The 14,786-nt window shown below is 35.3% G+C and overlaps 2 protein-coding genes across 3 annotated transcripts; one reads left to right on the forward strand and one right to left on the reverse strand.

Annotated features, from left to right (window-relative positions):
- Positions 1-4,821: 4,821 nt before the first annotated feature.
- On the reverse strand, positions 4,822-7,478 carry LOC128244830 (uncharacterized). The gene is made up of 3 exons (XM_052962925.1): positions 7,002-7,478; positions 6,518-6,538; positions 4,822-5,618 (listed from the first exon to the last, which is right to left on the reverse strand). Exons 1-3 carry the CDS (start codon positions 7,435-7,437, stop codon positions 5,341-5,343), a joined length of 735 nt encoding a protein of 244 aa, XP_052818885.1. The 5' UTR covers positions 7,438-7,478; the 3' UTR covers positions 4,822-5,340.
- A 268-nt stretch (positions 7,479-7,746) lies between these two features.
- LOC128213400 (alpha-2-macroglobulin receptor-associated protein-like) lies at positions 7,747-14,354 on the forward strand. 2 transcript variants are annotated; one of them, XM_052919067.1, is made up of 8 exons: positions 7,747-7,886; positions 9,337-9,478; positions 10,095-10,241; positions 10,748-10,843; positions 11,184-11,440; positions 11,605-11,757; positions 13,144-13,243; positions 13,284-14,354. In XM_052919067.1, exons 1-7 carry the CDS (start codon positions 7,755-7,757, stop codon positions 13,198-13,200), a joined length of 984 nt encoding a protein of 327 aa, XP_052775027.1. In that variant the 5' UTR covers positions 7,747-7,754; the 3' UTR covers positions 13,201-13,243; positions 13,284-14,354. The 2 variants fall into 2 exon arrangements, with proteins under 2 accessions (XP_052775027.1, XP_052775018.1); XM_052919058.1 differs by having other exon boundaries at positions 13,144-14,354.
- Positions 14,355-14,786: the final 432 nt, after the last annotated feature.

Consider the following 14,786-nt stretch of genomic DNA (forward strand, 5'->3'; position numbering starts at 1 on the left):
GGGTCGCTTTTCAGATCGTACAACTTTGATATCAATGTGCATACAATCATTATAATCGAGCTTTGTATCATCAAGCATAAATTAAACACAAATATGTATGCTGTGGGTGACGAACTTTGAGGCATTACTTCGTTAATGATGCTCATGAATACAACTATTGTAAGAAAAGTAGTCCCAGCGACGGAATTCCGCTCCCCAAGTTCATTAGGAATTAAGAACGCGAACATGTTTGTGAGTCCGAGCAATCCTAGTGGAACAATGATGTATATTACTACAAACTGACTCTTTCGTTTTAAGTCCACGCCTGCGGTCAAGTATGATCGGCCCTCTATTGATCCATTGATGACTGGAGCTGGTTGTATGTTCCAGACCGCATTGGGGTAGATCAACTCCACGTCAAGTACCTTTAGATTGGACTGCAGTCGAAGTTCGTCTTCCATATGAACGTATGCTTAAAATGATGAACGTAATTGTTTGAAGATTTAAACAAATTTCGTTGATTAATTGCAATGATGTGTCTATATGATGCTACTAATATAAAGCAGAAAATGTTATTGTTTACTTATATGTGTTTATGTTTGATTACAGGTTATATTTATACCTGAAAATATGATATTGCAAACTTGATGATCGAAAGGAACGAAAGTAACGTCGACACCGCAGTGGAACGTCAACGTCTGAGCGACGTTCCACGTGATCCGTCCGTCTCTGTGCACGCGCGTCGCGACGCCATCGCCTATCCTCTTAATATCGCCTGCTACGTTCAACACGTAGATGTCTGGGCGCCAAATATCGTCTGCTGGCACTATGACACTTGAAATGTTACCAAACGAGAATGGATCCCATGTTAATCTGTCGTCTGTCCATTCGATTTCTAACGTGCATGTTATGTCTATCAATCCGCTAAGCTCATCAAAATCGTTCAAGCTGTTGAGTATGACATCCAGAGTCACGTGCGTTGCGTGGTTGGCAGACGAGAAAGGTCGCACCATCTTGTTGTAGGAGACTGACATGTTCAGCGACTCGTAAAGTCTGTTATACTCACTAAAACATGTACCGTAAACATTTTGAAAACAATTAAACCAAAATAAACACCATGTAACATGAACAAGAACCATTTTTTAAGCACAAGAATAACTTGCGTTTACAAATAAATGAATTTCATCAGTAGGATACATTAACTATTAAGCACAATCATTACAATAATATATCCGCTTGAAACAATTTGCACCACTGAGTTTTGATACGCATGAAGAATTAGGGTAGCGCACCCGTAATGAAAACATCCACTTTTAACTCATTTTAATGCTTTAGCCTACAGGTCTATAAATCTGTTGGTGGTTTCAAGGTAGAGGTTCGAATCCATCCAAAAGCACATATATTTTTTTCTTTGTTTTCATTTGCTTACATTTTTGCAGAAGTTTATATTGTTTGGTGGTTTGAAGTTAAAAGTGATCAAGTACATTTTAACACATACATATAAGCTTTTTTGAGGATTTCATTACTTTCAGGCCCGGTGGGTGGGAATTTCACACTCTATTTATTTTTTTAAGTAAGACGGTAAATATTTAGAATTTTTGGCAAAATGTTCCCACAATGGTAAACTTAATCACTAATATGATCTGTTCTTTATCTAATATTTCTAGAACTTGTTGATTTTGCTTTAAAACGTTCCAGTTTTTACGCGGTTAAAACAGTATGTTAAAATTGTCATACCATATGACTATTTCAGTACAATTTGATTATATTTGTTGATGATGTGATCAATAATGTATTATTTCTGAAAGCAAATATGTTACTTGTTACTCTGATATCAAATTATTACCAAAATGTTGACAAATATATAAAATAAAGGATTTTTCTTTTCTCTCAGGTGATATTGTTTTTATAAAAGAAATCTGAAATTGGGAGCAATTCAAGTTTTAATTATACATGTATAAAATTGTAATTTGACGGTAAAAAATCATTTTTTTTCAATTCAAGTTCAGGAAATGATACACGTTTAGAAATGATCAAGCTGATCATAGTTTGAAATGATGCCCATTAGGGTCGTACTACCTCATGACTACTTATACATGACGAGACTTCCTATAAATCATATTTAAATAAAACTATTAATGGAAGACGACCCAATCACTCCATCTAAAGTGAACGAACAAAAAGTGGACCGTGGATTGCTCACCTGTGTAATAAACAAGGCAATTTGTCCTAATTGTTACTCTGTACACAGCTTAACAACTGAGGTATTCAATAACAATCCTGGGTCAGTTTCACGAAATAACTAAGACGATCAACTGAGGTATTCGCTAACAATCCTGGGTCAGTTTCACGAAATAACTAAGACGATCAACTGAGGTATTCACTAACAATCCTGGGTCAGTTTCACGAAATAACTAAGACGATCAACTGAGGTATTCACTAACAATCCTGAGTCAGTTTCACGAAATAACTAAGACGATCAACTGAGGTATTCACTAACAATCCTGGGTCAGTTTCACGAAATAACTAAGACGATCAACTGAGGTATTCACTAACAATCCTGGGTCAGTTTCACGAAATAACTAAGACGATCAACTGAGGTATTCACTAACAATCCTGGGTCAGTTTCACGAAATAACTAAGACGATCAACTGAGGTATTCACTAACAATCCTGGGTCAGTTTCACGAAATAACTAAGACGATCAACTGAGGTATTCACTAACAATCCTGGGTCAGTTTCACGAAATAACTAAGACGATCAACTGAGGTATTCACTAACAATCCTGGGTCAGTTTCACGAAATAACTAAGACGATCAACTGAGGTATTCACTTACAATCCTGGGTCAGTTTCACGAAATAACTAAGACGATCAACTGAGGTATTCACTAACAATCCTGGATCAGTTTCACGAAATAACTAAGACGATCAACTGAGGTATTCACTAACAATCCTGGGTCAGTTTCACGAAATAACTAAGACGATCAACTGAGGTATTCACTAACAATCCTGGGTCAGTTTCACGAAATAACTAAGACGATCAACTGAGGTATTCACTAACAATCCTGGGTCAGTTTCACGAAATAACTAAGACGATCAACTGAGGTATTCACTAACAATCCTGGGTCAGTTTCACGAAATAACTAAGACGATCAACTGAGGTATTCACTAACAATCCTGGGTCAGTTTCACGAAATAACTAAGACGATCAACTGAGGTATTCACTAACAATCCTGGGTCAGTTTCACGAAATAACTAAGACGATCAACTGAGGTATTCACTAACAATCCTGGATCAGTTTCACGAAATAACTAAGACGATCAACTGAGGTATTCACTAACAATCCTGGGTCAGTTTCACGAAATAACTAAGACGATCAACTGAGGTATTCACTAACAATCCTGGGTCAGTTTCACGAAATAACTAAGACGATCAACTGAGGTATTCACTAACAATCCTGGGTCAGTTTCAAGAACTAACTAAGACGATCAAATATGATTTTCTGCATGTAATCCTATTGTTACGCGACTTAAGTTTCTTTGTGTTTTAGACATGATTCTGTCCACATGAGGGATATTAGTTAAAATGAGCTTTCCCGGTATTAAATGCATCTGAAAACCGTGACTTACAGTATAATAGGTGTTTACTCTTTAAAAACTGAAAATGCTGAAAAAGTGTTATTTACGTATAAAAGAAATGCTAGTTGAGGGGAGCGAACCCACGCCGGTAAAGTCAAGAAAAATAGAAAACTCATACCATACCCACTCGCCCTGAATAATTCATACATAAGGTTACGGGTAGTTCAACCTTTATTCAAAACATTGGTAGCATCACGTCATAATGTCAATCAACCCACAATCACATTATGTACAGCCAGGGGCGTACCTAGGCATACTCCAATAAGCCCAGGCGTACAAATGAATTAAGAATCCCGCGAAATAGTCGGTAAAAAAGTCCCAAGTCAGGGGATATCGGTCCCGCTCCAACCCCATATATCATATGGGGACCAGAATATAGAAATACCTTTACTTTTTTAACCGCGCTAAAGTGTACGGGCGTACTTTTCAAAATGCTTCAGATACGCCTCTGACAGCCTCTTGCTAAATCGCATTACTTTTTTACTTCTAAAAATCGTGGATTTTAAACAAAATGTTTGAGCATATGACAACATTTGATGAAGGGTTCCAAACGTCAGTATCTTAGTTTTATGCTCCTTATGATCTGCCACACTTTATTCGCAATAAAAAAATGATTTAAAAATGTATTATATAAACCTTGAAAACGACCCTTTAATCTTGGCTGTTTTTACATGGTTTCGGACAACATATTGTATTTGTTGGAGCTTCATTACTTGATCAGTGTTTTCCAATTCTGACCTCAAGTTCGGGGCGATTTAAGCTAGCGGTTAACGACCAGAAAAGTTTTAATATGTTAAGCTCTGGCGACCATGTTGTTTATTTAACTGGAGTTCTCGACAATTTTAAAACATTGGCCAAGCGGCTCCAGAGAAGAATTGTGTAAAGAAATTGTTGACGACGCATGACGGACAACAGGCGGTCACAAAAGCGAAAGAGCAGTCTAAATTTCATTCGGAACTCCTCGGCCATTTTTATCGAAAACAACCTCGACCGGTACATCAGTTGAAATAGTTCGTACATTTGTGAATTAGATCATTAAGCGGACTTAAACGTACCACTTTTTGAGTATGTAAACCGTCCAAATACATCCGAGGTTGTTTTCGATAAAAATGGCCGAGGAGTTCCGAATGTCCAAATTTGCGATGCGACCATTAATAAAACAGGGCCCAGGATGAACAGAAAAAGACGTTCTGTAAAAAGCTGTACAATCTATCAGTGTTTATTTCTATTGTCAATATTTGGAAAACTGAATAATAAGGGAAGGGAATGTACTTTTATTTGTCCGCCCATTAAAGCTAATGATTTATCGAAATGAAATTGTCTAAACAAAGTAAACGTTTTAATGAGTGTATGCATGTCAACTAAGCAAGCAAAATATGTACAGAGTTAAACGTAACAAGTATGTACAACGATAAATATTACCGAGAATGTTAAATTCTACGTAAATTGATATATATACAATATGGGAATCATTCGGTACAAGGAAACTTTCGGCATACTTAATTATAAGAATCATATAGTCACTTCACTGACCTCCACTCCAGATAACAAAAGAGGTCATAACTTATGCAAAATGAAACAAGGAAATGTTCTCCACGTATCTTGTGTTTCCATATATTTGTTATGTTGAGCTGATGCATTAAAATTACCCGTCCGTAAATGAATAAAAAACAAACATTGAGTTATTCTTAAAGTAATGCAAATATGAATAGGAGAACAACTACTCATCGTTCATTTCTGAAAGAACCATCTTCTATCTTGCACGCCAAGTCCATTCGCCTGACAGAGGAATGTTTACAAGCGTTTATAAGCTTAATTCTGTTGGCGTTCTGCTGTTGTTCTTGCTGCCATAGCAACAAACACTGCCGGATCCTCTCCCTCATGGAGGTGTAGTCATGAGACACGGAGTCTATGTCGTTATCATGGATACCGAGAGCCCGCATGTAAAATTTCCAGTCTCGTCCAAGGTTGTTTGTCAGAAAATCCGTTTCTTCACTTAAGTCTGAAAATTAAATAACCCATGTACAAAGTAACAAGGTAATTGAGTTTTAATTTCAAATAATAACGACAGACAGGCCGGTTAAGAACATTACCATCTGGTTACATGCTTGTGCCATAAATAAGTATTATATGATGCTCAGACCCCAATTCCTCGAAACATCTTGTCACGGAACATCATTAGGCCATATAGCAGGTAAGGTTTAGCTCACTATAATTGTTTTGTTATAATGGGTCTGAGTGAGAAATGTGGCTTACTGAATTGAGTCACTTGAGCCTGCATAAGAAAATTCGAGGAATTGGGACCAGTACTTAGTATTCTTCGGGGTTGATTTAGAGCAAATAGGGGGATTTTAAACGGAAGACTTTCTATTAAAAGCAATGCTACTTCTACTTGGACAGCTATTGTCCTAATATATGTAAATCCTCTTAAACATATACAGTTGAACCCCGTTGGCTCGACTTTTGTTGGCTCGAATTACTCGTTGGCTCGAACCCATTTCTAAATACTAAAGGTAAAAATTCCCGCTTGACTCGAATTATCCGAGGCTCTAGGTTTTTTTCGCCGGTCTCTAGGAGTTCGAGGCAACTGGGTTCGACTGTATGTATATATTTATGTATTGCTTATTGTTATCAATTCATAGGTCACAAATGTATGACACCATGTCGAAAACTAGAATACTTTTTTTATACTGTTGGAAAATGGGTCAGAATCTGAGCAGATTGTGAGCCATGTTGCTTTAAAAAATCATGCCAACTACTGCCTCACAGTAGTCAGCATCTTCGTGACTTAGTGTTAAAGTTGTAACCAATATATAGACTGACCTATAGACTGACCAATGATTGAGACTCACTATGCTTGAAATACTTCTATGCAATACAAGATATGAAGTTTATACACACCTGGTCCGTTATATATTTGTCCTGAAATAAAAAAGCATGGCTCTAATAAATTAATATTATGGCAGTGAAGATAAACATGATACGCAACATACCTTTATATCATCACAGACACCAGGATGTACACCATAATGAAAGGCCACAATTTTTAGGCCGTTTATCACGCCATGTGACATAATACAACAACTTATTATGCTTACACGACACTATATTTCCACATTACTCGCACAGCTAATTATCTCTGCATCGTACGAACTGGTGTCTGTGTCCATCATAACATCACAGTAGAATGAAATCGTATTATATGTCTATATAGCATTTATATATCATTGGCATGGAAGTTCTTGATTGACAAGTCACACGGATACATGTACCCAGCAAATCAGTGTTAATTTTTCCCAAACAAAATCGGAAAAACCTGAAATGAAATTTGCTGAAAGAAGGAAAAAAGAGTGTAGGTTACAACAAATAATGCAAAGAAACCAACTCTCTTGTCTCCCATTTAAGTTCCCGTCTGGCACTCTTCCTGGCTCATGTACAACATAGATCACTTGTGACTGCCCTGGATGGCCCCCGTTCGGCACCCCCGGTCCGGGAAGGTTGAAGGTCGCACCTTGGGGTGTATCGTACAGCGGGATACCTTGTATTAATCCCTGCTCATACAGTTCTAATATTCTGAGGCCGTTCACTTTCCCAGCACAACATTTCTGTAACAAGTTCTTCAAATAGCTTAGGTTATTTTGACCCAAAAATCCTCTTTCCTCTAATGCTGTGAAAAACTGAAGAGGGTTTAAAATCTTTTCACTTTGTTTCTTTTTTATTTTATCAAGACTAACGAATTTCATCTTCGACAAGTCATTTTCGTCGATACAATGTGATATTTCCAATAAAACGTCTCTGTATTTCTCTAGTTGATCGGCCATTTTAACATCCAAAGTGAAAGTAGGAAAATTTGACGGATAATCTGGAATTCCAATCAAGTTTACAGCTCGGCTCAACCGGTATACTTTTGTTTTCAAAGACTAAACTCAGGGAGTTTGTTATTGATCCCAGATCACAGCATAGCATTACAAAACTTAGTCTCATCCATTTGAACTGTTGTGTCAAAATACAAACATTATTTAAACATAATTTAGGTCAATATTATTTTCTGTATATCGTTTTTTCCCAGAGTTGGGTACCTAAATATCTCCGTCACGCCGGACACTAAACATCCGTCTATTAGTCACGTGATTTCAAAATGAAAGCTGATCTACCTTTTTTGACGTTTTGTCATATTTTGACGTTGTGTATTGTGGCAAGCATTGAGTTAAACGATGATAATCCCTTCCGAATGAAGAGAGTAAATGCTGTGTGGCGGAAGGGTCAAAGAGTTTGTATCTTGACGTTTATTTGAAACTTCTTAACTATCGTATTTTTCGGAAATGTGTTAATTCGGATTATTGAGCAAAAACATTTAAACGATCGATAAACTCGGCAAAAAATGCGTGACAGCAGTAACAATTCTTTATTTTGCCTGTAATGTATTTTGTTTGAAATGTCTTTGAAGGGTGAAGATTCATTTTGCGATATTTAAGGACACGTCAGCGAAACCTTTCAATAGTGACGAATTCGCCAATACCGTTTTCTGTATTTTAAAAGGAACCTGGTCAAATAGCCCCCAAGCCAAATAGCCCCCATTTTGGTCAAAAAGCCCGCACACTTTTGGTCAAATAGCCCCCATTTGGAAAAATATGGTCAAAATGCCACAAAACACCCCACTCCTTTTTTATTTGAAATTATATTTGAAGGTAAGTTGTAATTTTTTTTTAAGATATTTGAATGTATATTTGAAGGTTTTAAAACAAGTTGTAATATTTTTAGGATATTTTTATTTATATTTGAAGGTAAGTTGTAATATTTTTAAGATAAATTGCATTTACATAATTGCTAATCAAACAATTACATTTGCTGATAATTAAAATGTTTTAAAATATAAAAAATAATTTGCACATATTAATGAAAGACTTATTAATTAGAATAAGAACTTTATTATTATGTATTGACATATAATATATACTGACCATCTATGTTCATGTATATTGTATTGTGCAATGAAAATACATTTTACCATATATTGTAAATGTGTATCTAAAAGATGTGAATAATATGTAAATTATTTCAAAAAAAAAAAAAAAAAGGTATCTTATATATTCTTGTTGTTACTTAATTTCGATGCGTAATCAATAACAAAATAAAGAAAAACAACAACAAAACTTATGGCTTAGAAACATTTTAAATGCAGATTTGATGTAATAATATATTATTTATAAGTAAAATTTTAAAACGTTTGTTATTCTTACTTGGTAAAATTGTCGGATTTATTAATATACAAATAATGTTAATTGCACTTCATTTTGTAAAAATAAAGGTTTAAAAATATTTTGGATTAAGTATGCATATAAACATATAAAAAAAAAGTGGGGGCGTTTTTTGGGGGCTATTTGACCAATTTTAAAATGTGAGTGGGGGCTATTTGACCAAAATGGGGGCTATTTGACTGGGGAAGACTATTTGACTAGGAAGCTTTTAAAATACATTGTAATGTATCGGGAATATTGTATTTACTAAAGTAACATTTAATGAAATCATGTTGTATAAACATAATGATTAAAATAAACCAAGATTTTGTAACAATTATTTGTTATAATAAGTCATGATATCCAACAAACATAACATTGTTTTGTTATTGAATGCTTTCTTTTTGTATAAGCATGTGAGTAATCATTTTCAGTAAAGTTATAAACACTCAATGATAAGCATTCTAACATAACTGATTGCAGATGCTGAAAGGTCAGCGTCTTTCTGATTTATACGCAGACCTGGTGGTTCAAGATAAACGAGAGGGAGAGCTAAAACGACGGAAGGGAGAAAACATGGACTTTGATGGAATGTTTGAGGCTGAAGTTAGAGATGAAATGGCAAGTAAGTTGTAGAATGTTGTTTTTATCAAAGTTTAAGTACACACAAGAAATAATTCATCTGAAATGACTAGTAAGTTTAAGTGAAATTTACAATCCTATAACACTGTCTTGGATGAATATCTTCAGAAAACATATACATACACGTCTGATACTGCAAAAGCAAAGCTTGTGATTGGTTTATTGACATTTTATTGAGGGAAAATAAATGTGACATCTACATTGAATAAAACAAGTGATGTCATGGATGCCACAACCTTTTTAAACATACAAATCTGAAGCATTTTTACCTTTAATTGTCTTGGAAGTGTAACTTTTTATGGTGAATATCAACTAGTTTGCTGAAAATTTGCAAATAATAAGTGTAAATATAAACTTTGAACTTTTTGAATTGCGGTTCACTTGTGTAAACATTTGGTCAGTGGATTGCATGGATAATCACTCATACTTCACTAGCTGTGCACTGACCAAAATGTGTTCATACACTGATGAACTGCAATAGTAAAACCTTGAATCCTTAAATAATTATTATTGGTACATTATATACTACATTAAATTTTGTAGATTTACCAACAAAATATAATATACATTCAGACTATTGTTGTATCATGCAATTACAGTGATATTGGAGAAATATGGGTTGACTCATCATTTTCCCTCTGACGTGTATGGCAGTCGAAGACAGGGAAGGAGGAGACCGGAACACGACATCAAGGATAAAAAGTTGCAAAAAATGATCTCTAAAGCTGTGAAAGAGGGATTTTCTGGTACATATTGTTATTTCTAAAAAGGGAATTGTATATATTTATGGTCCGTTGGTCGAGAGCTGTCAAAAATATATTGGAGTCACCCACACATATATGGTCTGTTGGTCCAGAGATAGCAAATGTTTGTGGAGCTAACTTCTCCCACAATTGTAGAGGTGCTTCTTATGCCTGACGTGCATATTTTCATGTTCTTTTGAATTTGATTTTCGTACTTATGGCACAAGTTTGAGTTATGTTTAGTATTCATTTGTGCTGTAATGAATAATTCAGTTGGCATAGCCAGTCACAAATTGGTTGCCAAAAGCACACAAAATGCGCAAATTTCAAAGACCTGGTGAAATATTTCTGATAAATGATCATAAGACTTGACACTTGCACAGCATCATGCCAATAAGGTACAAATGATTTATCTGAGGATGTACAGTAAGGTATACTATACCAGTATATGTTAAAAATACTATTGTTTAGGATGGATTTAAACTAATGTGTTGTTTGTCCCTGTACAGAGGATGAGATACACTTGTTGAAGCAGGAGCTTGGCCATCACCAGCAAAAGATGGACGAGTATGAGGACCTCAGACAGGAGTATGATGAACTCCAGGGTCAGTTGGATGCCAATAAATTATCCCCTTGGTTTGGATCAGTAATTCAATTAAGATGATACCCCTGCTTGGTTACACACCAATTATAAAACTGTATGATTAAACATGGACTTCTTTTCAGTAATTTTATTTATTTTTTAGTTAAGTTCAGCAGCTAGTTAAAAGGAACATATGTAAATACATATACATGTATTTCAATTCAATAGCAAACCTATAAACAATATTAATACTGTTTGTTTGTCAGGATTCAACTATCTGGTCACTAATTCTATATGCATGAGACATTTGATCATTGTACCTGGGGTTCATTTTCAAGTCAAGTTTTGGTTCCTCTTCACAGATAAAATAGACAACTCACTGGAAAACCTAGATGGGCAAGACGAAGCATTCACAGTCCTGAATAAGAAGAGACAAGACATGAAGGCAAAACACAAGGAGGTACGAGAGTCGCTCAAGACACTAGAGGGAAAGGTGAAGAACAAGCCAGCAGATGGGGACACAGGACAGGGGGTGGAGTTTGAGGATGCCCGGGTCTACCATTTATGGGCTCTGGCACAAAAGGCAGGCATGAATGAAAAAGAACTGGCATCTCTAAAAGTAAGGGTCTTGATATTTTTACTGGTCATAACCTAGGACTTACATTATTTAGGAGTTTGGCCTTTTTTATCTAATGCTGACCTTGTCTGGGAGCAGAAACATGCAAATACAACCTTTCAAAATGTTAGGAACAAGATGTATCAAATCCTTCTTGTGTTATTCAGACAGAGCTGGGCCACTTTGAGAGCCGTGTACGTAAGGCGGAGTATCTGAGTGACAAGGTGAAAAAGATGGACCTCAAGTTTCAAGAGGGACAAGATGTGAACACTAAAGAGCATGAGTCTCTCAAGGAAAAGGCTCAGTTCCATAACAGGAAGGTCAGTACATGTTCAACAAAAAAATATTTTTCTGTTTTGCCAACTATCTCTATTTCTTCATAAAATTATGAATTGACACTTTTTATCATGACTATTTGAAGAATAAGGACGCTTTACTACTCGCCCCGGCGTCTACGTTGGCATCCAGTTAAGGTTTAAGGGCAAGTTAACATTTTCACTAATAACTCCAATACCCTTCATTCAATTCACTTAATACTTCACACGGTTGTTCAGGACCATCACACAATGAGGTTACAGAACTCAATATTATCCTGAATACAAATTATGGCCCCTGATAAAACTAAATACTTTAATACTAATACACAATTGTTGATGACCATCTTACAATAAAGTTACATAACACCTTTACATCCTTAATACAAATATTGCCCCTGATTGACTTTAGGAACTTGGGAAAATAGGTTCAAGATGTAGTGCACATTGTGAGTGGTTCAAGGTTTAGGGCAAGTTGGGATTTTTACTAATCACTTCTATACCCTTCATTCAAATGACTTAATACTTTACACTTGACACAGTTTTTTATTGCCATCCCAGGTTTTAGGTAACATAACTCCATATTATCCTTAATACTAGTTATGGCCCTTGATCGACTTAGAAAGATTGGTTAATGTTTTTGGGCGACTTTGGGTTTTAAAGCAGATGTCAATTTTTTTCATTCAATTGACTTCTTTCTTTACACATTAGCCATCACACAATTAGGTTATATAACTCAATATTAACTATACAAATTAGGGCCCTTAATTGACTTTTTGTATTGCCTTTGACAGGCACATTTTTAAATTTTTAACTATTGGAATGATGTATGCTATTGTTTGGGCTGGCTGCGGTGAGATGTAGGAAGAGCTTATGGAAGGCCTCCAAGAGATTGCATTTATGGCCCTGAAGTCAAGTTCACTGTTACTAAAATAGAAAACACATTTGAAACTGAATCTCACAACGAAGGCATATGTTCTTCTGTCAATCATTGAAAACCTGGTTTTGTCGCATTGCAGCATTTCTTGTTTACTGTTTAATTTACCCTTTTTTATTGCTTTTGACAGGCACATGTTTCATCATTATTGTATTCAATTCTAAGACAAAGTGGTTGCGCTGGTTTGTAAGTTTTATTGAAAACAATTTGAGGTTTTATAATAACCTCAGTTCTGTTGACAACGGTGTGAAAACCTTGATTGCGATTCTTTAGTTGGCTTCAAGGTGGCCACATGTGTTGTTGTGTATCGTATAAGCCATGGACTGATATTTGTCGTATTTGTTACAAATGGTTGTTTATTCTCTACTTTCCTTGGCACTGTGAATTTTAAAACTGCATATAGATGAAAAAAATAAATGTTTTATATTTGACAATTATAATGGTTTCCTGTTCAGGTGGAAAAATACCATGATGATCTGAAGTCACGGATTCAAAGAAGAATAGACTTGTGATGAATGAGTTCATCGTTATCATCATCTTCTGACTCGTCATATTTTCATCACCGGCACTATCTTCAATGAAGTTGGCTATATTGGCTATTATACAGGTGCTGCTTAATATTTAGTGCAAGGGGGGGGGGGGGGGGGCGATACATTTACATATCCTTTATGCCATGATGATTGGGTCGATCAGGTTGGTTGATTATGGAAGAGTGAAGCTTTGTGAGAACATTTATGTGTTTGAAAACAATGCCTTGTCACTTCAATTAGATAAAGTGGATGTATGCATAATTTATAATAAAGTATAATATCTATATTATTATTTCCCGTATCATCTGATCAGTTTTTCTATGAACATGCTGCCTTTTTTTCCAGATATTATGTTAGAAGAATCTCATAAAATTTGCTTTTTTTTCAATTCAATTAATGAAGGAACATATTGTTAAGCTTTCCTTGTAAGCTACTTTTAAATTACAAATTCATAATTATGTGTATTTATCATTCTGTTAGTATTTAACTGATCATTCCATATTATCAATATCATATGCTATTTGTATAATATTATGGGCATTTGAAGTTTTATAAAACTTATTTTAATGTCAATATTGGATCTGAAGTGTGACCATTCAAAGAAAGAAATCCAAAGTTATTATGTATAATTCAATTTTCTCGAAAATGTTCTTGTTTTTGTGCAATATTATGTGATGAAAGTCGGTGACCAATTCATTTGTTTGCAATGGAGAGAACATTGACTTTTTACCTGTAATGTTTCTCAAGGATATATTTTTTAAAACTTTGCCTTTGATCAAGACATTTAAATAAAACTTTGTACACATGTTGCAAGAAACAATAAGCACATCTTTAGCAATGCCCATAACTATGGTTTAAAAGACTCGAGTTATGCCCTTACTTTACCAGAAATAACACATCAGATGAGGGTTTATGTTTGGTCTGTACTGCTCTTGTTAGAAGAATATCGAAACTGGGATCCGTTTCTCTAACTGTGCGTATTGCTGTTTCTCTCATACAGTATGAATTGTTATTGTTCTCTATTATTAAATATTAAAAATACATCTTAGAAAGGGTTGTGTCACAATTGTGCTATGCATTTTGTATTTTTACATTTAATTGTTATTGGAATGTATATAAACACATCAGGTACCAAATGTGTTTGTTTATTGCCTCAACTACAATCGGTTGAAAAAAGTACTACAGCATTCTATTAGTGTTGAAAAGAGCTACAACCAGCTACAGCACCTTCAGTTCATAGTGTAACCTTTACATTTGAAGAAGGTACCCTGGATGTCTCCTCAGTGAGAAGTTTGTTTCCTCACAGAGCGTTTTGTAGTAAACATAGCATTGAATCTAAACTTAATATGGAATTTATGGAGGCATGCATGGGCTTATGAAGTGTGCTTTTTCTAGGCGAGTAGAGCTCTTCCGACATGTTACTGAAAGGTTCTCTGCCCACACAACTTGCCTCTAGTTCCATGTAGTTCAGGCGCTCCATGTGAGTTTTGGACATTAGAGCAAGGGATAATTATGAGATTGGCAGGCATACATTTTATAATGCTTTTGACCTCATCTTGAAGTTGTTT

Source organism: Mya arenaria, chromosome 2, assembly GCF_026914265.1.
Source record: "Mya arenaria isolate MELC-2E11 chromosome 2, ASM2691426v1".
NCBI classification, from domain to species: domain Eukaryota; kingdom Metazoa; phylum Mollusca; class Bivalvia; order Myida; family Myidae; genus Mya; species Mya arenaria.

Excerpts from the sequence above, each read along its gene's own strand:
- LOC128244830 (XM_052962925.1), bottom strand. The coding sequence starts at position 7,437 with ATGGCCGATCAACTAGAGAAATACAGAGACGTTTTATTGGAAATATCA. Across the intron at positions 6,539-7,001 it reads CTTAAATGGGAGACAAGAGA|GACAAATATATAACGGACCA; the intron begins GTTGGTTTCTTT and ends TTTTTATTTCAG. Across the intron at positions 5,619-6,517 it reads ACAAATATATAACGGACCAG|ACTTAAGTGAAGAAACGGAT; the intron begins GTGTGTATAAAC and ends TTTAATTTTCAG.
- LOC128213400 (XM_052919058.1), top strand. The coding sequence starts at position 7,755 with ATGAAAGCTGATCTACCTTTTTTGACGTTTTGTCATATTTTGACGTTG. Across the intron at positions 10,844-11,183 it reads GGAGTATGATGAACTCCAGG|ATAAAATAGACAACTCACTG; the intron begins GTCAGTTGGATG and ends TCCTCTTCACAG. Across the intron at positions 11,758-13,143 it reads CTCAGTTCCATAACAGGAAG|GTGGAAAAATACCATGATGA; the intron begins GTCAGTACATGT and ends TTTCCTGTTCAG.